This window comes from Gossypium raimondii, chromosome 10 (genome assembly GCF_025698545.1).
Source record: "Gossypium raimondii isolate GPD5lz chromosome 10, ASM2569854v1, whole genome shotgun sequence".
Classification (NCBI taxonomy): domain Eukaryota; kingdom Viridiplantae; phylum Streptophyta; class Magnoliopsida; order Malvales; family Malvaceae; genus Gossypium; species Gossypium raimondii.
Window position 1 is genome coordinate 56,334,187 of NC_068574.1, and position 27,453 is coordinate 56,361,639.

Sequence of the window (27,453 nt, forward strand, 5' to 3'; positions counted from 1 at the left end):
ACCAAAAGAGTGGGTAGAGGAACATTAAGAGAGGTCATAAACTGGATGAGAACTTCAAGGGAGTTTATAGTGGGATGAATTATTGTTTGGGTGGTGGGAAGAGAGGTTTAGTTTGAACGGAGCTCAATGTTAGCGGGGTTGTTGCCAGTCGCTAGAGTAAAGGAGTTGGGCGGGCTTTAAGGGGGTTGAAAGTAGCATCATTTTGAGAGGAAGCGGTTGTAAGGTCCACGCTCACCACACCAATTGTTGATACAAAGTACAACAAGAAAGGATAGTAGGAAGGAGGTTGGGAAGAGTAAGTGGTGGACCTATGGAAACCGATTCACCTAAAGATGCGGAGAGTCGAAAAGTAAAAAAAAAAAGACAAGTTGATTAATAAAGGAGAGGATAATTGCTCATCGTAACAATAAAGTTGAAAAGTGATATCTTCTTATCACTAGGAAGGTATTTATAGAAGAGATTCTCTTGTCCACTAGCGTGACATGATAGGGTAAATGCTTTATCCTATAGAATGCGTAAAGGATATTCATGGTGGGACCCATTCTATTATTTATTTGATCAATAAAGGTTGTTATGGTCAAGTGTGCCTTTCATTGCCTTGAGAGTGTGTTCACACCTAAAAAGTAGGTGCCTAAGAAGCGAGTGCTTATCTCGTCATCAGAGAGTGAGAGGGCTTATCTAACGGGTGGTCCCAACAACGAAAGGATATCATTTATCTGATCAGGACGACAGGTCACCCAAGACATTATCTTCAATGGAGTCAAAAGGGAGGTCAATATCAACTACCCAACTGACACGTGTCCAAGTGATGGAGGAATATAACAAAATTATAATATTTATCTATTAAGTAATTAAATCGGGAAAATTATTAATTATAGTTCAAGGAGTAACTGTAAAGTGGTTGCATAAGTAAGACTTAGTTAAAGAAATGTATAAAACTTTATGTAGCAAATGAACCAATGACCAAATTGATATTAAACCAAGATTAGGACATGGTTAGTGGCACTTGAAACTCTCTATCAACAATATTTATTTAAAATGTATTTTGTAGATGTGAAAATATATGAATATCAATTTAGAGCAATTATGGTATATTAACTATAAGTGTAAAGGAAAATTTTATTGGTGACACATTTAAATTGGAGAAATGGTCTAGATTGCAAATTTTCATTTTACTCTAAAACTTTGATTGTGTTATATATGATATATATATGATTGCATATAAAATGTTTTTATCATCATTTTGCATGCTTGAAATTAGCAATTTCACTCGCAATTAAGTTTATTTTAGATGAATTTTGAAATTTTGAAAATGAAGATAAAAATATGTAAAAATTAGAGCATTATTTTCAATAAAATGTTTTGGAAACAAAAGATTGTTTGAAGTTTCATTCGAATGATTTTATAACCTTTAAACTTTTTGTTTAATTACATTTTATTTTAATAAATTATACTTTAATTTAATTATTTCCTCTATTTCCATTTTCATTTTCCAAACACATTTACAGATACAAATCATTAAATAATTTAACAATTTTATTGTCGGTGACAAATAATTAAAATTAAATGATGTAATTCGATTAAATCAAAAATTAATGATCTATTTAAAAGTTGAGTTAAGTTCAATAGTTTATAATGTCAATTACTTAATATGTGTAACACCCCTTACCCGAGACCGTTTCCGGAGTCGAGCACGAGGCATTACTTAACTTATCTTACTAATTCGGAGCATAAAAATTTACTTTTGCAAATTATTTTCACTATTTACAGCAAAGCTGTCCAATTGCGCAGCAGTCACTAAATTAATTATAACTTGAGCTACGAAACTCAAAATTTAACTCCGTAAATTTTTCTTGAAACTAGACTCGTATATCTTCCTACCATAAAATTTTTAGAATTTTTGGTTTAGCCAATTAGTACAGTTTATTAGTTAAAGTCTCCCCTGTTTCACCACCTGACTGCCCTGACCTCTAGTCACTAAAAATAACTTTTCTCATTATAGGATTTTCATATGCTATTCCCACTTGTTCCTACAGAAAATAGACTCATTAAGGAATCTAAGCATGTAAATTTCAACTCATAACCATTTTTTTTACAATTTTTAATTATTTTCTAAACTCAGAATAGGGGACTCCAAAAACAGTTCTGACCCTATCTTACTAAAATTCACATATCTTAAAATATAAATTTCCTTTTTCTACACCGTTATTTTTCCATGAAAATAGACTCAACAAGCTTTAATTCCATATATCATTCATCCTCTAATTCATTTTATACCATCCTAGGTGATTTTTCAAAGTCACGTCACAGTGCTGCCTGAATTCTGTTTCTTTGCAAAATTTTATCCTTTCATAATTTCCATGCATAATTTATCACCTAATCTTTCATAACAACAAACACCTTCATCCTTAACCATTTTAATGACCATACATCATCAAATACTTACACATCACTCATTAGCAAAATCATCATTACAAACATACAAAATAACTAAATCCCTATACATGCCATAACTCAAACGTGTTTTGACATAAAATACCGAAAGCGAGTTGTGGTTGATAGTGTGGACGATCTCCGACTTCTTTAGGATCCTTGAAGTAGCTTTGAAATACTATAAGAGAAAGAGAAATAAAAGAAGTAAGCATAAAGCTTAGTAAGTTTACTAGCAAATAAATAACAACATTACACACAAATAATTAAACTCAAGTGACTATATCTCTAGTTTACTCTTTAGTTAATCTCATACTAGTTCTCTTACTTGTTTACTTAGAATACTTGTGTGCATAACTTACTCAACTCTTGCTGCATCGTTGAACATCAATTGATAGTATAATAAGTTCTTAACTCTTATAACTTACCTGAGCTTGCCATTTATGCTTTAAACTGAACTTTCATGAACATAATTCGTTTACAAGCCCGTTGAGCTACATTGGAATAATAAGGATATTCGGGTCTCTTCTGATAATAACATGCCAAAGCTATGTCCCAGACATGGTCTTACATGGAATGTTCTCATCTTACGGGGGGCCTCTCATCTCGGTGCCAACGCCATGTCCCAGACATGGTCTTACGGGGGGGCCTCTCATCTCGGTGCCAACGCCATGTCCCAGACATGGTCTTACATGGGACCTCTCATCTCGGTGCCAATGCCATGTCCCAGACATGATCTTACATGGGACCTCTCATCTCGGTGCCAATGCCATGTCCCAGACATGGTCTTACATGGGACCTCTTTACCCAAATGTCATGACATTCGTATCCAGTACCATCCTTATGTATCAACGGGACTTTTTAATTTTAATTCTCTATCATTTCATGCGTAGATCATCATCAAATAAATTCATAAAATAAATTCATAGTTGCTGGAAAATAACAGCATTGATAATAAATATTGAAATATTGCATTTATTTACCGTAAACTTACCTCGGTACCAATTATAGCCAAATTCACCAACTTAGTCTTCAACTTTATTCTTCCCTTTGTCTAACCTCGAGTTTCGTACTTCTTGATCTAAAATAGTAAATTTAACTTATTTAATAATCACATTCATCAAAACAGCCCTCGACTCTAACTTTTTCAAAATTACAATTTTGCCCCTAAACTTTTACATAATTACATTTTTACCCCAAGGCTCAGAAATTAAACTTCATCTCTTATTCTTATGTTTTATAACATTCTGAACATTTTTCCCTTCTATGGCAACATCAAATTCCCACTCTAACATGCACTTAAGAACATTAGGTATTTTTACCGATTATGTCAACTTACTCGTTTTCGCTTAAAATCGCTTAGCAAAAGTTGTTTAACATAATTTCTAGCTTCATATTCTATCATAAAACATCAAAATAAACACTTTTCACCTATGGGTATTTTTCCAAATATAAACCTTAGGTTAAATTATTGCTAGAATAAGCTAAATTAAGCTAGGGACTCCAAAACGTAAAAACATTAAAAGCGGGACTTGGGATCACTTACTATGGAGCTTGGAAGCTTGAAAACCCTAACTATGGCTTCCCCTTGCTGATTTCGTCCTAATGAAGAAGATGATGATTTTGCCATCTTTTTCCTTTTAATTCATTTTAATTACTAGATTACCAAATTGCCCCTAACTTAAAAATTTTCTATTTCACTTATCTCATGTCCATTTTGTCTACCAAGTTACCAATGGTATAATTACCATATAAGGACCTCCAATTTAAAGTTTCATAACAATTGGACACCTCTAACATGTAGAACTCAACTTTTGCACTTTTTACAATTTAGTCCTTTTGACTAAATTGAGTGCCCAAACGTCGAAATTTTCGAACGAAATTTTCACGAAATCATTTTGTGAAATTGTAGACCATAAAAATATAAGAAAAATAAAATTTTTCTCATCGGATTTGTGGTCCCGAAACCACTGTTCCGATAACCTCAAATTTGGGCCATTACAATATGCACCATACTTATTGTCACTAAATGAGAATTACGAGTTAAAATCTCTAATGGTAATAATTAATAGTAAATTTTTCTTTTCCATTTTTAATTTCTTTTCTATAAATATCGGGAAATTTATAGGCTCTGTTTGATAATTGGTTGATTGTTGATTGTAGTGGTTGATTTAACCAACTGATTCTATTAACTATTTATCTAAAATTGCTTGGTAAAACTTAGCTATAGCTAAAAGCTGATATGTGTAAAATGACAAATAATGATATAACACATTTTATTGTTATGTATTTATTTGTTTGTAATACTTTAGTCTTTATTGGGTGAAATTATTGAAACAAAACATTGTTACTAATGAATTAAAATTTAGATAAATAAATTTCTTAAGTTCTTTATTTACAAATATTAACCTTGTGGAAATTGATAAATATTAATGGTGTATCAATATAATTGTAAACTATATTCTCATTGATAATTATATCATGTTCTTAGTATGTAATTTGTGATAATTATGTCACACTCTGAATAAATTTGTCAAGTAGCATATTTCAATTAATATAAAGTTACATAAGAAATAATTTTACACAAGTAAATTGAAAATAAATTAAGAGTACATAAGTTTTCAAGAAATAGATACGTCATTTCATATATCTCATTTCTAATCAGCTGTGAAAAAAGTTGCTGATACCAACGTTTTTTGTTTTGAAGGTTTTAGCTCAATAAACTCTTGCAAACCTCCATTCACCAAATACTATAATTAGAGGGTTTGGCTACTCAATCCTCAATTTGTGCTCAAATTAGCTAAAAAAGACCCAAAACTCTATTTACCAAACACTCCATACATTTTTTTATTTTTAATAATTAAAGCAAAAATAAAAAGAGTAGGGGTTAAATTGATAAAATATGTAAAGATTGAGGGTTAAATTTATGATTGTTCCTAATTTTTAACAGTATTAATTGAAAAGGTTAATGGAGGAATTAAAAATGAGCAAATCAAAAAATAGAGGGATCAATTTTGAGCAAATAAAAATAGAGAAACTAAATTCACAAAAATCAATAAGTGTAGAGACTATCCTCAAAATTTAAACTTTTAATGGGTTACAAAAAGGGATTAAAATATGTTATGCAAGCCTAACTTAGTTACCAATTTGACAAAAAAGGTACTAATTTGAACATTAAAGTCGATTTTAGTTGCCAAAAAGTATATTTACCCTTTTTAAGAAATAAGTAGGGTCGTTGAAGATGTTGACCCTTAAACTTAAGGGTAAATTAAAAAATAGTCACTTTTGTTTGACCCAGATTATATTTTAGTCACTTATGTTTGAAATGTTATACTTTAGTCACTTACGTTATCGTTTTGTTACGAAGTGGTCACTCTACTGTTAAAATCCATTACCTCCCTAATAGTGGTCCTATGTGGCAGTCCAAATGGGTTTTAAATGCCAATTTGGATGCCCTATGTGGCAGTCCAAATTAACTTTATTTAATTAAGAATCTATTTTCATCCCAACAGCCGGACATCCAAGTTGGCATTTAAAACACATTTGGACTGCCACGTAAGACTACCATTAGAGAGGTAACAGAGTTTAACGGTAGAGTGACCACTTCGTAACAAAACAATAACATAAGTGACTAAAACGTAACATTTCAAACATAAGTGACTAAAATGTAATCTGAGTCAAATAAAAGTGACTATTTTTGTAGTTTACCCTAAACTTAAAAGCAGTCAGCCGCCCATCAGAATTCAACTTCTCTTTCCCATCCATCCTTGAAGCGAAATCCGACGGTCTAAATTCGTTAGGTTTTGCAAAAGGAAAGGAAGAATCTAATCCAACGGCAGAGCGGAAAACCCTAAGGGTCGTCTAGGTTTATATTATGAAAGAAATGTTTGTCTTTATTTTTTCTCATCTTTAGACATCTCACTCTCTCTTCTCTGCCGATTTCTCCGTTCTTCAAAATTTAAGGTTCGATTTTATCTAAGCTTCTTCTGTAGTCATGCTAATACATTCCATTATTCTTTTCAATATGATTATTGTTACTATGAGAATGATTTATTGTTTAGGCATAGCTATTTTTCAGTTTATGTTTCATGCATCTCTTGTTATTTCAATGTCACCCTATACATTTCCATTTTATTGATATTAGATATTCAGATGTCACCATATGATAGCAAGAGCATTGCAATGATTTGAGTCTTCAAATCTAACATGTTTTGGATAAGTATATCAATGTTTATTTTAGTACTTTGAGAAAGACCATTGTTTTTATAGAAGTTTTTCCTAAAATTATTTGTTTTTCTGTAAGTCATTTTCCGCTAAATAATGGTTCTGATTAAGAAAAACGGAAATTTTCTGGGCATTTATTTGCTATTCAGAATATATGATAAACTTGTCTCAGTACAAATGTAATTTTAATACTGTTCGAAAATAGATTTTGAAAATGTATATAAACGAAAATAGGCCTAATTATGGTTTTGGTGATTTCATTTTTGAAAAGATAATGTATCACTATTAATTCCTGTTGAATTTTTGTGATATGCCAATGAAGCATGATACGTTTATGAACTATTTTCGTTTGCTTTTATTTAATACTTTTACTCTCTCCCGATGCAGTTTATTCTGCTAAAAAGTTGCTATGGGTAAGGAGAAGGTTCACATCAACATTGTTGTCATTGGCCATGTCGACTCTGGGAAGTCAACCACAACGGGTCACTTGATCTACAAGCTTGGAGGTATTGACAAGCGTGTGATCGAGAGGTTCGAGAAGGAAGCTGCTGAGATGAACAAAAGGTCATTCAAGTATGCCTGGGTGCTCGACAAGTTGAAGGCTGAGCGTGAGCGCGGTATCACCATTGATATTGCCTTGTGGAAGTTTGAGACAACCAAGTACTACTGCACTGTCATTGATGCTCCTGGACATCGCGACTTCATTAAGAATATGATTACGGGTACTTCTCAAGCTGACTGTGCTGTCCTTATCATTGACTCCACAACTGGAGGTTTTGAAGCTGGTATTTCCAAGGATGGGCAGACCCGTGAGCATGCTCTCCTTGCCTTCACTCTTGGTGTCAAGCAAATGATTTGCTGCTGCAACAAGGTTGAATTTTGCTTCATTTTCCCAAATATGATGTTTTATAATTTGATTTTCAGCTTAGTTATAATTTGATTGGTTTTGTTGCAAATTATTCTGTTAATTCTGTATAGATGGATGCCACAACCCCCAAGTACTCAAAGGCAAGGTATGATGAAATTGTTAAGGAAGTTTCTTCCTACCTGAAGAAGGTTGGTTACAACCCTGAGAAGATTCCATTCGTCCCCATCTCTGGTTTTGAGGGTGACAACATGATTGAGAGGTCCACCAACCTCGATTGGTACAAGGGTCCAACCCTCCTTGAGGCTCTTGACCAGATCAATGAGCCCAAGAGACCCTCTGACAAGCCCCTCCGTCTCCCACTTCAGGATGTCTACAAGATCGGTGGTATTGGAACTGTCCCGGTGGGTCGTGTTGAAACCGGTACCCTTAAGCCTGGAATGGTTGTTACATTCGGACCTTCTGGATTGACCACTGAAGTTAAGTCTGTTGAGATGCATCATGAAGCTCTTCAAGAGGCTCTTCCTGGTGACAATGTTGGGTTCAACGTGAAGAATGTTGCTGTCAAGGATCTCAAGCGTGGATTTGTTGCCTCCAACTCCAAGGATGATCCTGCCAAGGAGGCAGCCAACTTCACCTCCCAAGTTATCATCATGAACCACCCAGGGCAGATTGGAAATGGCTATGCACCGGTCCTAGATTGCCACACCTCCCATATTGCTGTCAAGTTTGCAGAGCTCTTGACCAAGATTGACAGGCGATCTGGTAAGGAGCTTGAGAAGGAGCCTAAGTTCTTGAAGAATGGTGATGCTGGTATGATTAAGATGGTTCCGACCAAGCCCATGGTTGTAGAAACCTTCTCCGCGTACCCTCCACTTGGACGTTTTGCCGTTAGGGACATGAGACAGACTGTTGCTGTTGGTGTGATCAAGAGTGTGGAGAAGAAGGACCCATCTGGAGCCAAGGTGACCAAGTCTGCCGCCAAGAAGGGTGGCAAGTGAACTTTGGTTTAGTCAGTTTTTGTTTTGTGAGATCCGTAATTAATTCCTTGAGTATTTGGTTTTTGCTTTTTAGACGATGAGATTTTCAGACAACATGGTTGTGTGTTGAAGTTTTTACTTGAGAGTTAACTTGCAACTGATGTCTCACTACTGATAAGAAAATGAGTGGACTTCAAGCTTCTATCAGAACGCATCCTTCTTTAGCCTCAGAGCTTTTGTTTCGCTTCTTTTAGTGATAGAAAAACAATCCTTAAAAAGAAAAATTCATCTTCATAAATGGCTGTTCTTACCGATTTCAAAGCGCTTGGTGTTTCATCATCATAGATGGTTATTCACCATGGATTTGCAGGAAACATTAATGATGAGGATAAATGGGTAGTTGAGTAAATAATAAAAAAAATTTGCCCCTTGTTATTTTAGTTTGATTTTGAAAGTTAGTTGTTAATATTTTTAGGTTTGAATTTTTCATTATTATTTTTCATAAATAAAGAATTTAAATACAATTAGTCACGATTAATCTTGTAATAGCCACCAATGTTTTCTTGTAACACTTTCATAGCAATTCGTTTTTAGAAGATACTCATAAATTTTCAAACCAAAAGGATCGTTCTTACTTAAAGCTGCCATAGAATCTGCAATTGTATTCGCTGAGCATGGAGTATATGATACCTTTATATGTCAATTCCTTGCTAGTGTTCTCTATGATTCGCACCAAATTCAATCCAACCTCAGATTGACCACTAAATGTATTCATTGCAACTAAGTTGTCACTCTCCATCATCAGTTGCTTTATACCTCTCCTCCATGCTATATCCAAACCATCCAAGATAGCCCAGAGTTCTACATTAACTCTAGAACATATTCCAATATTTCTACTATACCCAATAATTTGTGATCTCGAAATAATTCGTCGACTGAGGTTCTATATATATTAATTAGCTCTTGAACTTGATAAATTTTTCATATTAACCTTTGAATTTTTAAAAATTTTGGTAACATGAAACTAATATCATCGTGGCACATATTATACATATTCATATATTTACGAACATATAAAATTTGTTTTTATTGTTATTTTGAATTTTGCTTTTGATATCTTTTTTTCTTCATGGGTTGATAGAAGAACTTTCATCTTTGTACGACTTTTTCCATGATTATTAGATAGATGATGACGTTAAGGATATTGATTTGAAATCTACATGTAAAACCAATTTCAATATTTGGTTCAAACCCAAATCTTGAAAGAAAAAAAAATCAAGAAAACCCAAATCAACTTCCCTTATGGGTTAATGTCTCATCTTCATTAATCTTCATTACACCATTTACTCCACAGTAAATAAAAGGATCCATTTTAAAAGTTAGATGCCTTTTATGCTGGGAAAAAAAAGCAATATAAGAAATAGCTTGAGTTTGAGATTATGAGATGGGGATAAAAGAGATGAGTTGCAGAAATTCATGGTTCGACATAACCTTTCTATGATGATATTACAGTGCAATATACCTTTTTGTTCATGATATTTAAATTGAACACAAGTCATGGAACAATCTTATTTGTATAGTTTAATCTTTTATTTCTTGAATCTTGAATAGGCAAAGATAATAAAATGAGTCTGATTTCTTATATCGACTCATTTGAGCATGACCATGCATTTCTAATCTTACTCGAATAAGAAGCTTAAGATATTGGTCCCATTACGTAGGAGGGACAAATGTTGTATTGATTACCGAAGTTCCGCTACACAATTTGTGGTGTACCGAACAACAGTTTTTTTAATGCAACCAGTTACAGAATACATTTAGTTATGTCAAAGTATATACACCTTCCTACATTAGAACTATGATGAGTTCAAATCTAAAGATATTGTCACTATTACATAATAATCCAATAAACATTTTCACGGTAAATAACTTTTGTTGGGTACAACACCATGATCATAAAGTTGAATTTGTCAATTTTAGAAAATTAAAATGATAACACTATCAATAAACACTTCTATAACTAGAAATCAATAATACTTTCATATTTTGTCTTCTTCACCAATTAACATAAAAAAAAGAAAAGTTCAAATCCAAATCTTTTTCCAGAAAAACCCATCGCTCAAATATATAGGGATTGTTGAATCTTCACAAGTGAATCATGATTTGTTTGTAAGCACTAAATAATATTACTATGAATTATATAAAATTAGGATGCCAAGTACTCTTCATCTCTTTTTTTTTTATAATATCATTAAATCATATTTTGCTGAAATTTTTAACTCCTAAAATTTGTATAGGGTTTAGATTCAAACTTATTTTAAATATCAATTCTATTGCATTATTCTGTCAATTTTTAATTTTCCTTTTTTTTCACATTTATATCTAACACTTTGAAATGCAAGTAAATTATTATCTTTCACCTGATGAATTACAGGCCCGGTTTTGGGGGTCGTCTGGAGGTACGGTCGTCCAAGGCTCAAGGCTGAAAGGGGTTCAAAATATTATTTTTCAGCTTTTAAAGGGCCCAAATTTTTTTCTTTAACTTTTAGGAGTCAAATAAAAAAAATTTATCAATTTTTAATGGGCCCAAAAATTTTTTCTCAAACTTTTATGCCATGTTTGGTTGGGTGTATTGGATTAGCCAATACACCCCTAATCTGTGGGCCCCACTTAAGCCGGTGTTTGGTTCGATGTATTGCCTAATACAGGCCTATTACGTTACGCCCCTAATCCCCGAAATTCTCTGTTTTGTAATCCTTGCCATCTCCTCAGTTTGCATCCGTTTTACATCTCACGCCTTGATTTGCCCTCCCAACTCGAAATCCACCTCCAGCCTCTCCCTCCCAACATCAAACAGAAGCTGCGAGCGAAGTCACCTCCACCCGACTCCACCGTCTCAGGTCTCCGGCCCCATTGTTTCGGTAAGTGCTTCTTCACTGTATCTTTCCATCCTCTTTTTTACTGTTAGGAATTTTAGCTTTGATTTTTACTGGAAAATCTGGCAACTTCGGTTATTCGAACAAAACCAGCCCTTTGTCCCCTTATTTGTCTCTCCTTTATCTCTATTTTTCTACTCAATTCGGATTTTAGGGTTTTCTTTCTCATGATACCATTGTAAGGGTAAAGGTTTTGTTTGATGCGCATGCAAGTTTGTTGGTACAATTAGCTCTATTTCAGGTGCATAAGTGGTTATAGGGTGCCTTAGCATATGCATAAGCGTTTAATTGTTCTCATTCACTTGTAGAAAGCTGTCATCAACCATTTTTTATATTCTCAAATTGGTGCATTAGGGGGTTCATTGAAAATAATCAATGTGTTTGTATGAATTGGATGTTCTAGTTACTTTAACACATTTGGTTGGGTTTGAGAGCTACAGAGGGTTTCCCATTCATCGTAATGATTTTTCTTTCTTATGTCTTATAAGTTGCATTATTTATCCACATAAATTCATGTTTAATCTTAAAAATACAAGAGATTAGTGAGTTGCTTTTTTCTGAGTAATTTAGGTTCTTTGTTTGATGCATCCAACATTCAAAAAGCTTTGAGTGCCACCTTTGCAACTATTTTCATCGTATAAAAATGGATTTTATTATTAGCGGCTGTCTTTAGATTTTTTTTGAGTTACTTAATATAGAGTTATTTTATTTATAATGATCGGAGTTTAAAATGTTCCTAATCTGGATATGTCCTTGTATTGTATTTCCATTGTAACACAAAAGTTATGGTGAGGGGAAATGGTTTACATCGTGAGATTGTAAAAATAATAATGTAAAGAGGCCTTAGAATGGTGGTTTTGAAAGTGTTAAGTTCAGTAGAGTATATACAATGTGACTTGCTTGTGTCTTTTTCTTTACCTTGTTGTTAAGAAGCTTTATTTACAGTGTTAAGAATCGATTCCATATATTATTTATAGTTGTAGTAGGAGAGTGATGGATGTTGATTAAGGGCGTTGTTATAGTTGATCTAAAAGGATTAAATAAGATACTCGTAACAAATTGATAGATGATGTTAAAATTGTTCCCTATATATCTTTTGAGCTTGGTAGATGCGATAAAATATTTGTGCAAAGCTTGTTGTTATTTTGATTAGGCCATAAGAATGAGTTTTCTCATGTTCTTGTAATAATTGGTCAAGTACTTGTAACAGTATTCTTCTGTGGCAACATTCAAGAATTTTCTCAACAATTCTAGAATATAAAAATTGAGTTCCAGGCAACCTTACCTTGTTGCCAATGCCAATTAACAATTCTTAGGTGGTCTCAAACTCTTTCATCCCTCACAATTGAATTCTCTTAATAAAATGAACACCTCTATGCTTTGTCTCCCATGTATTCTTCTTTGATATGTTTTTTTTCTTGTAGCTTTTGATTTGGACTGTGGTTGGATTATTTGGCAGCGAAAGAACTTTATAATCCTCTTTCACGGCCTCCTCAAGGTAAGCTTCCATTCTTGTTGCCCAAAGTTGATTAGAGGAACTATTTGGATAAAATTGATTTCAGTCTCCATTACACTCATAAATCTCTTAAGAGTATATTTCTAAAGCCAGTTGAAGTGATGGTTAACTATGATCCACAATTTTGGTTATGTCTTTATGGTTAAGAAAAGAAGTCTCTGTATGTCTGGTATTCAATTTGTCTGTTTCAATTGCTTTCATTGTGCTGTCTGTTAAAAGATACAACTACTTTGAGCTTTTTAGGTAATTCTCAGATTTATTTTATTATCCAAGTCATCATGGAATGTACAATCTACTTGAATCTAAAGGTAGTTGCGTAATGATGTTAATTGCATGATTTTGGTGAATTTTTCGCATTCTTTTATCATGCTTGTTCATGAGTGGATTCAATAAATTATGCATCAACTAATTGAGGAAACTTGCTTACAAATGCATCCTATAGCGATTGACCAAACTCATATTAACCTTGCTTCAAACATTTTAATACAACGTTATTCGATGCTTATATAATGTCCAAATTTAAGATTAAATCGCATATTTTAATTAAAATATAATTCGGTACTTATATAAACAATCAATCAAGTTCCAATTTCGATGCTTATATAATTGTTATTAAATTAATAATATTCAAATTTCTTATTTAATTCAAATTTATTATAATATTATTTTCAAATAAATTATCAAATTATAAAATGACACTCAATTGACATAATTATTCATAAAGAGTTTATTCCTTTTCAAATGCGTATAATGTTAATTACTCATGTTTTTGTTGCATCAACGGAGAAAATGTTCTAAAATTAAAATTGATAAAATCTTCTGAAGATTAACAATATCTCAACAAAAATTGAATGAATTAGCTATTTTATTAATTGAAAAAGATATCTTATACGATATTTATTTTAATAAATTTGCATCTCTAAAGTCTAAAAATAAATTTTAAATAAACATTTATAATGTTTATTTAATAGTTAGTTAACTAAGTTGAAGGTCTATTTTACAGCTTTCTCTTTTAAGTTTTTAGAACTGTTGAGACACATTAGGTAAATATATTAACAATTTAATTACTTAGGTGCAATTTACCTTAAATTTAATGATTAGTAATAAATTTGATAAAAAATTTGATAATAATTATTAAGCCTAGTATAGTATTACTTCTTAAATTGCTTCTCAAAAGTGTTAGAGCCGTATGTAATACCAAACAAACAACTTTCTAAATCGAATTATTTTTGAAAAAGGTAAAGTTAAAATTCAAAAGCAAAAGCTACAAATTTGAACATGCTTTATAATTTATTAAATCATCATGAGTTTAGTTATAATCTAACAAATACCAACAATTAATTTTAGTTCAATTATACATATACCTACAAATTTTAATTCAAGACGAAAAATTTATGCAAATTGCTATAGACGAAAATTTTTATAATTTATAAATATATTGATAAAGATTCTACTTTTTGATAATGTGTAATTGCAACTTGGGATTGATACTGAGTTCTAATTTTAATATGGTGCGAGAATGGCAAATCGCCTTAATTGCACAAAGCGTGAGGCGAAAAGAATTGGTCTTTGCATTGACAATATGGTTGGAAATCAGTAGAATTGCGATTTGGTTCTTATTTAGAATGGGTGCCAGCCTTAGCCTACATACTTATAGACCAAGGATTATGTCTACCTTAGATTTTTATGCAAAACGGGATTATGTGAAAAGGCTTGTATATGCTAGTGACGAGACCTGTATTGAACAAGTTAGGATGAATAGAACTGCCTTTTTTAAACTATGTGAGATGTTAGAATCGTTAGGGGGATTGAAGTCATCCAGAAACATGCTTGTTGATGAGCAAGTGGCAATGTTTTTACATATCATCTCCCATCACCTGAAAAATCGAGTTATCAAGCATCACTTTAGAAGGTCCGGGGAAACTGTTAGTAGAGCATTTCATAGTGTTTTAAATGTTGTCATACACTTACAAGATGTGTTATTTAAAAAGGCGGAGCCAATTACAGCTGATTCTTCTGACACAATGTGGAAATGGTTTAAGGTATTGAACTGAGTTTTATATATAGTTTGTACAACATTTAGTTGATTTAGATTTAAATTAGTATTCTAACTCAAGGTTTTGTATCATTTGATATAGAATTGCTTAGGTGCTCTTGATGGAACCCACATCAAGATTAGGTTTCCAACAGTTGATAAACCTAGATATCGAACGCGAAAAGGTGACATAGCAACAAATATGCTAGGTGTTTGTACACCTGATATGCAATTTGTTTACGTTCTTCCTGGTTGGGAAGGTTCAGTTGTTGATGGACGGGTTCTTCGAGATGCCATTAGTAGGAGACATGGACTAAAAGTTCCTCATGGTAAAGTAGATAGTTAGAGGACTTTGAATTCAGATCAAAATTTTTTATGTTGAATTGGTTCTTATTTAAAAATAAATAAATTTTATAGGTTGTTATTATCTAGTTGATGCTGGATACACAAATTGTGAGGGATTTCTTGCACCTTTTAGAAGACAACGATATCATTTGAACGAGTGGCGTCAGGGTTATCAGCCAAGTTCTCCGCAAGAGTTTTTTAATATGAAACATGCCTCAGCACGTAATGTTATTGAAAGATGCTTTGGGTTATTAAAAGTTAGATGGGGAATACTTAGGAGTCCATCGTTTTATCCTGTAAGGGTGCACAATAGAATTATTATTGCATGTTGTTTGCTCCATAATTTTATTCGAACCCATATGAGTATTGATCCCATTGAAGCGGAGGTGGGAGAAGGATTACCTACTAATGTGATGGATGACGATGAACCGAATATCACAAATATTCATCCATCGGATGCTTGGGCTACTTGGAGGATGGAACTAGCCAACCAAATGTTCGATGAATGGCAAGCATCTAGAAATTAGTTAGGTTTAGGGACAAATTGAGTTACAATTAATTTGTTGATGTTATTTTATGTATTTAGTTTATGAAACTTTGGTGGTGTTTGATTAAAATTCTGTATTGTACTAAACTTTGTTGAATTATAATTTAATTATCTTTTCATTCAGCATGTGTTATTTCATTAAATTTAGTATTGAGCTTTTGAATCATGATATTGAACTAACGATATAATATTATAAACTGTTCGCCTTTTGATTCATGATATTAAAAACAGTAAATAATGTTAATTTGTATTTTTTTTTCTTAAGATAATTATGTCAGGTGTTCCACAATCACATGCTTCTTCTCAAGCTTCTCGAGGAAGCAAAAGAAAATGGATTCCAGAAGAAGATGCAGCCTTGGTTTCTTGCATGGTGGATTTGCACAATGTAGGAACATTTAATGCTGATACCGAGTTCAAGGCCGGTTATTTGAACGAGCTAGAAAAAATGCTAGAAAAGGCTTTACCAAGAGCAATGTTGAAGGCGAAGCCAAATATTAAATCTCGGATTAGGTGCCTAAAAAGGGAATGGTCAGTCGTCTACGACATGCTTAATGGCCAAAACAACAGCGGTTTTGGTTGGGACGAGCATAGGCAGCTCGTTGTTGCTGAAGATGCAATTTGGGAATCCTATGTAAAGGTAAAATGTATTTCAAGTATTTATTTGTTTTTTTACAAAACTTATAACTAATATGATTTCCTCATTTTTTTTAGAGTCACAAAGAAGCCTCTTAGTTCAGACATCGTTCTTTCCCTTACTACAACCATCTTTCTGCCATATACGCAAGAGATCGGGCGACTGGGAAAGACGCTCAAGCAATTCTTGATGTTCTTGAAGAAATACATCTTGAGGATGAACGTACTACGAGATATGAATGAAGAGAGAAACACATTCTATGATCAAAGCTGATGTCTCTTTAGACGACATGGATGTTTCTGGTACAGATCCGCGAGGAGATAAAGACCAAGGGGGTTCCTCATCTTCAAACAAGAGAAAGAAGAAATCTGATGCTCGTGATAATGTGTATTCTTCATTTGATGAGGCTGCCACTTTGTTGGGGGAAAAAATCCAGGCCGTTGGCGATCAAATCAATGGGAGTATTGCCTCCGAGGTGGTAGTTCAATGAGTAAGAAGAACATCAAAAGATGGAAGAGAAAGCTTCAAATTTATATTCACCTTATGGTCAATTGAAGGTTTAACCGACGATCGGCAGTATGATGCTTTGAGTAAAATTCCCGATCATCCAACTCAAATGATCGTTTTCTTTAGTTTACCTTCTATTGCTCGATTGGAATGGGTCAGAAGATTTCTTTCTCACCATTAAATATCAATGTTCAAACTTTTGATGTTGTAAAACTATAAAACATATGGATTATGATGTACAATTTCATTTTCATCTAACCTTTTCTTAATATAAGTTAATTATGTTTATGCGAATATAATTCTCAAGTTATATATTGATTTTAGTAAATTCATATAAGAACATTTTATTATTAAGAATTTTATGAAATTATATATCACTATTAAATTATATTTAATATTAATTATTTTAAATTGTATAAATTCATATAAGAAAATTTATTATCAAGAATTTTATGAAATTTAATATTAATTATTAAATTATATGTAATAATTATTATTTTAAATTATACAAATTCATAAAATATAATTTATTAGTTATAATTATTTTAAATTTTATTAAATCATATATTTTAATTAAAATATATGATATATTAAGTATTTCAAATTTTCATTTATAGTATCATATATTATGATTTGAGTAAATTCATATAAGAATATTAATTATTAAGAATTTTATTAAATTATATATTTTGATTATAATATATTTAATAATAATTATGTTAATTTATATTTTACAAGTATCATATATTATGATTTGAGTAAATTCATATAAGAATATTAATTATTAAGAATTTTATTAAATTATATATTTTAATTATAATATATTTAATAATAATTATGTTTAAATATGATTAAATTATTTATTATTGATATTAATAATCTTATTAAAATTTAAATAACAATAACAATAATAATTTACCAAAACAAATTTCGCTAATTATTAAGAATTTTATTAAATTATATATTTTAATTAAAATATATTTAATAATAATTATGTTTAATATGATTAAAATATTTATTATTGATAATAATAATCTTATTAAAATTTAAATAACAATAACAATAACAATAATCATTTACCAAAACAAATTTATGCTGAGGGTATTCTAGTCAATTTAGTTTTTTCCATTATGCTATTACGCCTCTATTCCATTCAACCAAACACAAGATTACTATTACGCCTCTATTCCATTACATTCAACCAAACAGTTGATTTGCTATTACACCTCTAATCCAATACAGCGAACCAAACGCACCCTTAAGAACTTAAAACCTCATTTTATTGTTTTGTTTAGGATCCCAAAAATATGAAGAAAGGGGCGTGGTGAATCATTATTGTTCGCATGATATTTTTTTCATGCCATCTTAACTTGGTTAATTGTTGTCCTTCCCCAAATAGTTTTTAGTATATATTTGTTTTCAATATGACATAGTTTTTTTAGAGCTTATATTACATAGTTTAAGCTTTTGATTTTGGGTTCTTTTAGATGTAAACAGATTGATTAAAATATGGCCAAGTATAGACCAAATACATATCCGAAGCACACTAGCCGAACCTACTAGCAACAGAAACCTGAACCACAAGCAGCAGCAACAAGCGACAAAAGGAACAAGCTTAGAACATACAAGCTCAGCAGCTGTAAAGACAGTGGAAATAACAGCCAGCAACAACAGAAATATAAATTACAGCAATCATGCATATAAAAGTTTGAACATCAACTCATCAAATGACTCTAGCATTGAAGCTTCATATGTGGAGATTCGGGTTAGTATGGAGGCATCATTAGCTCCTTTTAATAAGCCAATCAAACCCCCAAGAACCATAAACAAGACCCCTTCACTTCAAAATTCACCAAGAAATCAGACCAAATGTGTTGCAGCACATAACATATCAAACTTTCTACCAATGCTTGCCTTAGCAAGGCATGTTAGTTTTCCATGTTGCGACTCCCATGCCAAATTATCTTGCTAGCCAATGCCATAAAAGTCCTAACATTAAGGTTCTTTTTTTTTTTAATCTTTTGTTGATGATTTATGAACAGCTTAAGAACATAACTGAAGCTGCAATTTTGTTATAAAAAGTATTTCAGACTCTTGTATAAAATCAAGTACTGTCAAATGACTGATAGACATTACCTCTGTTTATGTTGCATCGCCATTGAAAGACGATAGGAATAGTCGAAAAGACTCCATGGATGAAACTTGTTGGATTCCCGTTCCTTCAGCTACAAATTTTTAATTGCTAGCTCGATATTCAAATGATTGATATAATTTCTTTTTTGCACGGAAAATCCTTACATCATTGGCTCATTAATTCCTTTCTTCATCAACAATTTTCTTTCTTTCAAAATGATTGTTGTAATTTCTCATTATAATTTTTTTCTCATGAGGCTACTTTGCTTGAGAATAAACACTTTAGGTATACCGGGAAAGCCTAATTTGCCATATTAAATTACAGCAGATCAATATGCTATGTCAGGTATATTGTGTCATGTTATTTAGTTTATTGCGATTAATTGTAAATTTAGGTAAGCTATCGTTTTAACACCTATGAACTTACTAAGCATTTGAAATGCTTACCTAGTTGTTTTCCATTTCTGTAGATTGTCTATTTGCGAAACTCGTCAGCCGGATCAACTCGAAAATCACACTATCCCTCTATCAACTCGGTAGACTTTTACTCATTTTAAAGTCGATATTGTGGCATGTACTTAGGTACTTATATATATGTCATATCTTGTGTATGGATGGTTTGGTTGAAACCTTGTTTAATGTTTGAATTTTGGAAAGCTAATGTCCATATTTGCATAATTGTGATTTGGCAATATAATAGACTTATATATGTGTCTTGTTGGATGGCTCCTTTGAATGTGAAAAAGTATTATTTGAGCTTGGAACTGGCATGAATGAATGTTAGTTTGAATGACCTGAAAGCATGGATGTTTAAGTAAGTTGTTGATATGTTTTGGATAATAATGATTTGGACCATGGTTGATACTTGAATATGAAATTGTTAATTTTTAAGCTTATAGAAGTGAATTATGGTTTGGTTGTATTTGGAAATGGTAACATGGATGTTTGGTGTGGGCGTTGAATTGGTTTAGTGCAGGGTTGTTATGTGATTTTAAGTACCAATTCTGTTTGAATTGTTTTGAGCATGAAATGGGCACCAAAATGAGATTTTTTTGACACATTGGCTTTAACGTATTGATACCCTGTTAACAGTATCGACAGTGAGCATTTTTTATTTAGTTTTCAAACAAATAGAATGCAAAACGATATTGATATGGGACTAAAGTACCAATACTCTACATCAAGGTACCAATACTTTACAAGGGTATCGATACACTATGACTTGATTAGTTTTTACAAAAGAAACAGAATCACAAAATAATATCGATACTAAAATTTGGTATCTATACTTGTAAATGAGTATCAATACCATGATTCAAGTATCGATACTTGTTGATTTAAGGATGAATTTTCCAAATATCAAAACTAAATTTGGTATCGATACCTTTTAAGGGGTATTGGTACTTGTTTTAAAATTTTGCAATTGGGTCCTATTCCATGTAATGATTAACAATTAAGTTTTCATATGTTCGTTTGAGTCTTGGGAAAGTCTACTGATCATATAATGACTGAAATTTTGAAATGTTTATAAGTTTGAATGGTTGATTTTTAATTTTTTCGTCGATAGTTGCTTCGGCAACAGTTGTAGCATCCCATAACTCAGACTTGACAATCGAGTCAAGGGATGGGTGTTACAACTCATGGTGTAGGAGTTGTATTACACTAGAAAGGGAGGCTTTTGGCCTTTTTCAGCAAGGCTCTAGGGCTTAAACATCAGGCCCTTTCTATTTATGACAAAGAAATGTTGGCAGTACTCTTGCCAGTGAAGAAGTGGCACCCATACGTGCTTTGGAGGAGGTTTAGATCTAGACTGAACACCAAAGCCTCAATTTTTTGAATGAACAACAAGACATTACCTCTTACCAACGAATGTGGGTTGCTAAGATGCTGGGGTATGACTTTGTGGTCACATACAGGAAATGAACACTAAATGTGGTGGTTGATGCTCTTTCAAGTAGGCCTCAAAACCAGACAACTCAACTGTTACAATTGACAGGGAGCACAGTCACTTCTGACCTCTGGAGCAGGGCCCAAGATTCTTGGTTGATGGATCCCAAGCTCCAAAAGATATGTTCTAATATACAACAGCAAGCCCTCTTGCATCCCAAGTACTCATGGGATGGTAGAGTCCTTAAAAGAAAGGGGAAGTTGGTGATTAGGGCTCTTGGTGATTTGAGGAATGACTTATTCTATCTCCTGGGTTATTCCAACCATTGCCTATTCCCCAACAAGCATGGGAAATAATGAGTATGGATTTCATCAAAGGACTACTTAGCTCGAAAGGTAAGGACACCATTCTAGTTGTTGACAAACTAACCAAATGTGGACATTTCCTTGCTCTATCACATCCCTTTATATCTATGTCAGTAGCCCAAAAATACTTGAATGGCATCTACAAACTAGATGTGGCCTTAGAAATCATTGTTTCTGATCAAGATAAAGTGTTTGTTAGCCAATTCTAGAAAGAATTGTTCAAGAAGCTAGGGATTAAGCTACATCTTTCAACAACCTATCATCTAGAATCTAATGGTTTCTTAGAAGATACTTAAGCCATGTGTGGTGAGGGGCCAAAGGATTGGGCCATGTGGTTGCTCTTGGCTTAGTGGTGGTACAACACTACTTTCCATTCAGCAATCCAGACTACCTCGTATGATACCTTATATGGCCAAAGTCCACCGCACCACTTGCCTTATTTAGCTGAATTGTCTACTGTGGATAAGGTTGATAGAAGCTTGAAGCAAAGAGAGGTTGTAAGAGAGCTTCTTCAATTTCATTTGAGGGCAAATGGGAGACTATGTCTACTTGAAGCTTCAACCTTACAGGAATACTACAGTTAGAAGGATTTTGAATCAGAAGCTGGTTTCCAAATTCTTTAGACCCTTTGTGATTGAAGTTAAAGTTGGGTAGATGTTGCATCCATCCCACACTTCATGTGTCACAGTTGAAAAAACAAATTAGGAAAGTTTCTCGCCTTGGTAGGCATTGATAGAGCCTTAGCCAAAGAACCAATTCAAATCACTAACAAAAGGATGGTTTGAAAAGGAAATCAAACCAGTATTGTAGTCTTCATTGAATGGACCAATACCTTACTTGAGGTTTCTATATGGGAACCGTGCCCGAAATTTCAGCAGAGGTTTCCCACCTTTGATCCTTGAGGACAATGATATTTTGGGGAATGAGGTAATTGATATGGAAACTTTTGTAATTTTGTTATTATTTGAAAATTTGTTATAGTCGTTGTTCCACTGTTTAATACGTTGTGTTTGAAGGGGGGATTTTAGGGTTACAAAACAGTGGGTTTTTTGTTTTAGCCATTTAATTAAACGGTGCGAACATTGCTTTAGTTCTTTTGCCAGTTACTGTAATGGCCATGAAGGTTATTAGTTAGTTTCCTTTTCAAGTTGAATGAAAAAGAAAGAAAGGCATGCCAATATTGAGGGATTCTGTTTCTCTTTCATTTTTGTTATCTTCTTCTTCTTGATCAACCCTAACAATCTCATTTTTCTTTTTCTTAGTACCCACTTTTCATTTTTTGTAATTTTTTCAAAAGGAATTTTGTGTTTGAAGACAATGTTGAAGAAGAAAAAAAGAGAGAGGATATTATCTTTTTAATACCCAGGTAGAGTTTCTTGTTATTGATTTTTGGTTGAAACTAGAGAAGATGAGTTAATCAAGTAAAGGGTTTTTCATTTATTTTTAATTAATACAAAATAAAAAAGGAAATTAATTAATTACAAAGAATTACAATTGATTGAAAATTTTTAGACACGTGTTAAGAGTTGATAGGTTGAAATGTTAAAAGTAACAACGCTAATGAGGTACCAAAAAAAGTAATGGTTTTCAAGAATCTGAATACTCTGGAGGTGCGTTATGCTCACGCGTGACCTTGTTGGATGTCGGGAACTGCAATTCGATCGTATATCTGGTGGCGCTTGTGTCAGTAGTGTACCCAAACGAGCACTTTGAAAAACTCACCCAAAAATACTCTAATAGTTCGCGTTAAAAAATAACAAACATGAACTCACTAAATTGAACCAAGAGGCTCTGATACTATGTTATCAGAAATGGAGAATAAAAAGAGAAATAATGGAGAAAAAATTCATTGTATTTCATCTCTTGAGTTAGTGTGTTTATATACAAGTCTATAGTAAAATCAATCCTAAGAATCTATAATAGTACCCATAGAGGGAGCACATATATCTAGGGACCCTATTAATGTCAAAGTCGAAGGTGGAGGTAGAAGTCTACCATACTTTAACCCAATATTTGGGTATTGAAATTCAACATTTGTTGATCGAATCCATGATGACAACTTTAGCTGGTGATTACAAGATATGTATCTCTTCTTTTCTTTGTGCCTCTTAATTCTCTTTGGAGCTTCATTGTTATTTTTCTCATTTGCTTGTGTATTTAGAATGGCTTCTTATCATAAGACGAAAGTTTTCGCTGCTTTATTGAAGAAGGGGGAAGATCCCCAAGAGACCGAGGAGCCTTATTTTTCTGTTGTGCATTCTTTTGAACTATGTCTCTTGTGCTCAGAATATTTGATATCAACGTAAGTCTTTTGTCATTATAGTAATTACCTAATCCACTTTTTAATCTATCGTAATGAAAAAAAAAGCTAAATAGTAACGCTAATTTTATGCATGAGAATGATTATTAATTAGATTAATTTTGGCTTCAATATTCAATTTGGTGCTTGAGTTTTTTTTTTTTCAAATTTGGTAGCTAATTGACTTCAATGTTCAAGTTGACGCCTAATTTTTTCAATTTGATACTTGAATTTCCCCCTCCCCCAATTAACTACATGAATTTGGCTTTAATGGTTAATTTAGTATCTAAATTTTTTTGTCTCAATTAAGTCTATGATCTTTTACTAGAACATTTGTGTCAAAATATTCATTGTCATGCTGAATTGAACATTAAAACCATACACAAATATTAAGTTCAGAGAGAAAAACACAAATACCAAATTAAACATTAAAAACGAATTTAATATCAAATTTTAAATTCAAGATATGTTCCATCCTAGACAAATCCTCTTCTTTCCTTGAAAAATTAAAACAATCTCATCATATTAAAACATGGTTTGATGGTTGACTCTTAATCCACTAGATAACAAATAATTAAAATTCACCTACACTTTGTTACAAAGAGCTTCTTCTTTTTTTTGTCTTTCTCTTCCTAAAAGTCCATAAGACCAGCTTAGATGTAGATAAAAGATAATGAAAGAATGCTATGAAACATCTAGTTAAGAATAAATATTAATTAAACAATAATTTTCTGGTTTCATAAAAAAAAATATACATTGGAAATTACAGATCAGATAATATGATGTTGGTCTGAGCAGCTTTTCCAACTTCCCAATTTGTTATTTTTTGCCAACTAATTAAGTCCCCCCCTTTAGCCAACCTTCTTCAAGCTTTCACCTCTGCCAACTGTACCTATTCCACAGCCAAGCAAACTGTCTTTTTATTATCAGTTTTTCTATTATTTAATAGTAATAAAGAAAATATAAAAGCAAAATGACAAACCAGAAACTTATGTCCTAATCACAAACTTATTTCTCTAATCATATAAAAAAATAAAACTAAAACATTTTAAGAGATTTGTTTAGGGGAAGTTGATCTGGAATGGTTGTTGTAGATATAATCGGCAAGTTAACGAGAAAAGTGTCAATATTATTAGAAATATTAGCTATGCAAGTTGCTCTTGCGGAGATCAAATCATTAATCAATTAATATTTCTAACGATACTGACACTTTCCGTGACCTTGCAAGTCGTATTTACACCAACCATTGACCAAGACACTCCCTTAAATGAGAGACAAAACCTCCAAATGAGACAATACTTTCTATTGAGGATTAAAGACCAACCTCCCTTCAACAGAGTTCAATATTAAACTTGCTGAATCCCAACCCCCAGCACATGGTTTCCTGGAATAGCCAGTTGGCAGTGGACCCAAATCCCCCCACCCCCCAAAATCTCAAACAGGGGATCACGTGACAACATGATTCATTTCATTAGACCATTTAGACATAAAACTTATTATAGATTTTTTTGTGAAGGTGAAGGTAAGCATGTTACCATGTGAATCAACACCATGAAGTCTCAAAGGATTTGTTGTTTACCTGAATTTGGAGCCATTGCTGCAGCAGGTTTAGAGATGATAGCAGCAGCGGCGGCGGCAGCAGGGATTGTGGTGATGGGCCCAGCTGTTGTTGATGGGTAGATGTGGGTGGCTGCTGCTGGTAATCCCATCGTTTGTGATTGATGGTAATGATAGAACGGGTACATTGGCATCAATGTATTTGCACCTACGACAGCCTGCCCTGCTGGATACACTTGAGAGAAATGTCCATTCATGTAGGATCCTCCACTGTAGCTCAGCTTCTGTTGCACCATCATATACACTAGAATTTTAGACACTTTAATTTAAAAAAAAAAAATATATAACATTTAGTTCCTAAGTTGATAACTAAATTTATTTTAGTACATGTTTTTTTATTCACTTTAATACTTTAATTTGATAACTAAATTTATTTTGATTTCTACATGTAGATTTTAATAAGATTTAATGACTTAATACTCCGAGATTATATCATCCCATTAAACTTTTACATTTGTTAAGTTCAAAACCTAAAATAGATCTAATTATTAAATTTTAAGACTAAAAGTTTGGCTCGAACTACAAAATTCTACCATCAGCGACAGATCTAATTGAAAAATCAATAATGTTGTCTGAATCGGATTGATCAGATGAATTGAGAATTGTCAAAATATCTGCCTAGCAAAGAATTTTGAACCAATTGATCCAAAAATCGATACAGATAAAATTTTTAATTTTTAATCGAATCAATTAAATCAAATAACTGATGATATGACCAATCAACCACCAGTCCAATTTGAAAAAACATTGAAAATCACATGGAGTTGTAGCATTGACTACAATCTACACAGGAAAGAAAAACCACTTACATGATTGTAGCTCATATCTGTGGGAATGTAGGTGGGAGAGTAGCTGAACCAAGTGTAAAGAGACAATTATAAGATAAGGCAAAGTCTACCATTTACTACCATGCAACTTCAATTAAAACTAATGAAATTAAAGGGGAATATATACCCATAAAAGGGAACGGCCTGATGATGCTGATGATGAAAGGGTGACGCAGGTGTCCCCACTGCTGGGTAATACCACTGCACATGATTGGCAGGTGCAGCCGATGTGGCCCTCGGTCCAACGTTTGATCCTTCAATTTCATTGATCAAAATTAGACCCCCATGATGCTTATATTCACAAAAATGCCATCACCCACCGTCCAGAGTTTATGTTATTAATAATATTTGATAATCTATTATTATTACACGCAAATACCTTGTTGTGGAGGAGCAGTGGAGGCGGACCTCGGGCGGCGAGCGCCGAGTGAGGCGAGGTTGCAGTTAGCTCGGCGGCCGTTTATGATAGGGTTAGCATCCTCACAAGCTTTCTTAGCAGCTTCAGCTTCCTTAAACGTAACCTTAAAAAATCCCAAAAAAAGAAAAAAAAAGAAAACAAATTAAGTTCTAGAAACGAATCAGGTGAAACCAGGTCCATTTAAGTGAAAAGGAACTTACGAATCCATAACCCTTGGATCTGCCAGTGACTTTATCAGAAATAATCACAGCTTCAAGGATCTCACCATACTTCTCAAAGTGCTCTCTCATGGCTTCTCTGGGAGTTTCCCAAGCTAACCCTCCAACGAAAACTTTGGTTAAAGTTGTGTCACCAAATTGCCCAATATTGTTACTCATAGTCATGGCCTTCAACAACAAAAAGCCTTTTTTCTAAATGGCTAAAACTTAAGAAAATTTTGCGAAAAAAGAGGTGTTTGGGTTTGGATAGAGAGAAGAAAAGGGAAAAAACCGAGAGGAACCCAAGAAGGAAATAGGGAGGGAAAGGAAGAATATAAGGAGGAGGAAGAGTGGGAGGGAAGGAAATAAAGAAATGAAAGAAAATTAAAAAAGGAGACAGATAAGCAAGACAGATAGACTTGTGCTTATAACTACATTATCGACGTGATCACACATTTATACGCAAATCTTTTCTAATCCACTTAACCAAATCCCATATTAGGGTATTTATCGAACTTATCTCGAGTTGTTTACTGATCATAAAATGTACTCTATTCTCATGATTAAGAATCGAACTTCTAACCATATGATTAAAGGACGAGATTAGTAATCATCATATTACACATCATGATTTGTTCAATTCACTATTCAATACGTTACGCTTGACAGTTGCACATAATGAACTTGAAT

At 32.9% G+C, this 27,453-nt stretch overlaps 2 protein-coding genes across 4 annotated transcripts; one reads left to right on the plus strand and one right to left on the minus strand.

The window, feature by feature from the left end:
- Window positions 1-6,231: 6,231 nt before the first annotated feature.
- On the plus strand, window positions 6,232-8,729 carry LOC105776176 (elongation factor 1-alpha). Its single transcript, XM_052622108.1, has 3 exons — window positions 6,232-6,393; window positions 7,042-7,525; window positions 7,633-8,729. The coding sequence occupies exons 2-3, from the start codon at window positions 7,064-7,066 to the stop codon at window positions 8,518-8,520; spliced, it is 1,350 nt and encodes a 449-aa protein (XP_052478068.1). The 5' UTR covers window positions 6,232-6,393; window positions 7,042-7,063; the 3' UTR covers window positions 8,521-8,729.
- A 15,580-nt stretch (window positions 8,730-24,309) lies between these two features.
- On the minus strand, window positions 24,310-27,159 carry LOC105777889 (probable RNA-binding protein ARP1). 3 transcript variants are annotated; one of them, XM_012601393.2, is made up of 6 exons: window positions 26,767-27,159; window positions 26,528-26,669; window positions 26,276-26,402; window positions 26,131-26,173; window positions 25,284-25,545; window positions 24,310-24,590 (listed from the first exon to the last, which is right to left on the minus strand). In XM_012601393.2, the coding sequence occupies exons 1-6, from the start codon at window positions 26,947-26,949 to the stop codon at window positions 24,556-24,558; spliced, it is 792 nt and encodes a 263-aa protein (XP_012456847.1). In that variant the 5' UTR covers window positions 26,950-27,159; the 3' UTR covers window positions 24,310-24,555. The 3 variants fall into 3 exon arrangements, with proteins under 3 accessions (XP_012456847.1, XP_012456846.1, XP_012456848.1); XM_012601392.2 differs by having other exon boundaries at window positions 24,310-24,596; window positions 26,767-27,158; XM_012601394.2 differs by having other exon boundaries at window positions 24,310-24,616; window positions 26,767-27,156.
- Window positions 27,160-27,453: the final 294 nt, after the last annotated feature.

What these genes read in the sequence shown, in the direction of transcription:
- LOC105776176 (XM_052622108.1), top strand. Translation starts at nt 7,064, where the DNA reads ATGGGTAAGGAGAAGGTTCACATCAACATTGTTGTCATTGGCCATGTC. An exon ending in TGATTTGCTGCTGCAACAAG is followed by an intron (nt 7,526 to 7,632) that starts GTTGAATTTTGC and finishes AATTCTGTATAG; the next exon opens with ATGGATGCCACAACCCCCAA.
- LOC105777889 (XM_012601392.2), bottom strand. Translation starts at nt 26,949, where the DNA reads ATGACTATGAGTAACAATATTGGGCAATTTGGTGACACAACTTTAACC. An exon ending in CAGATATGAGCTACAATCAT is followed by an intron (nt 25,546 to 26,130) that starts GTAAGTGGTTTT and finishes ATGGTGCAACAG; the next exon opens with AAGCTGAGCTACAGTGGAGG. An exon ending in AGCAATGGCTCCAAATTCAG is followed by an intron (nt 24,597 to 25,283) that starts GTAAACAACAAA and finishes GCTGTGGAATAG; the next exon opens with GTACAGTTGGCAGAGGTGAA.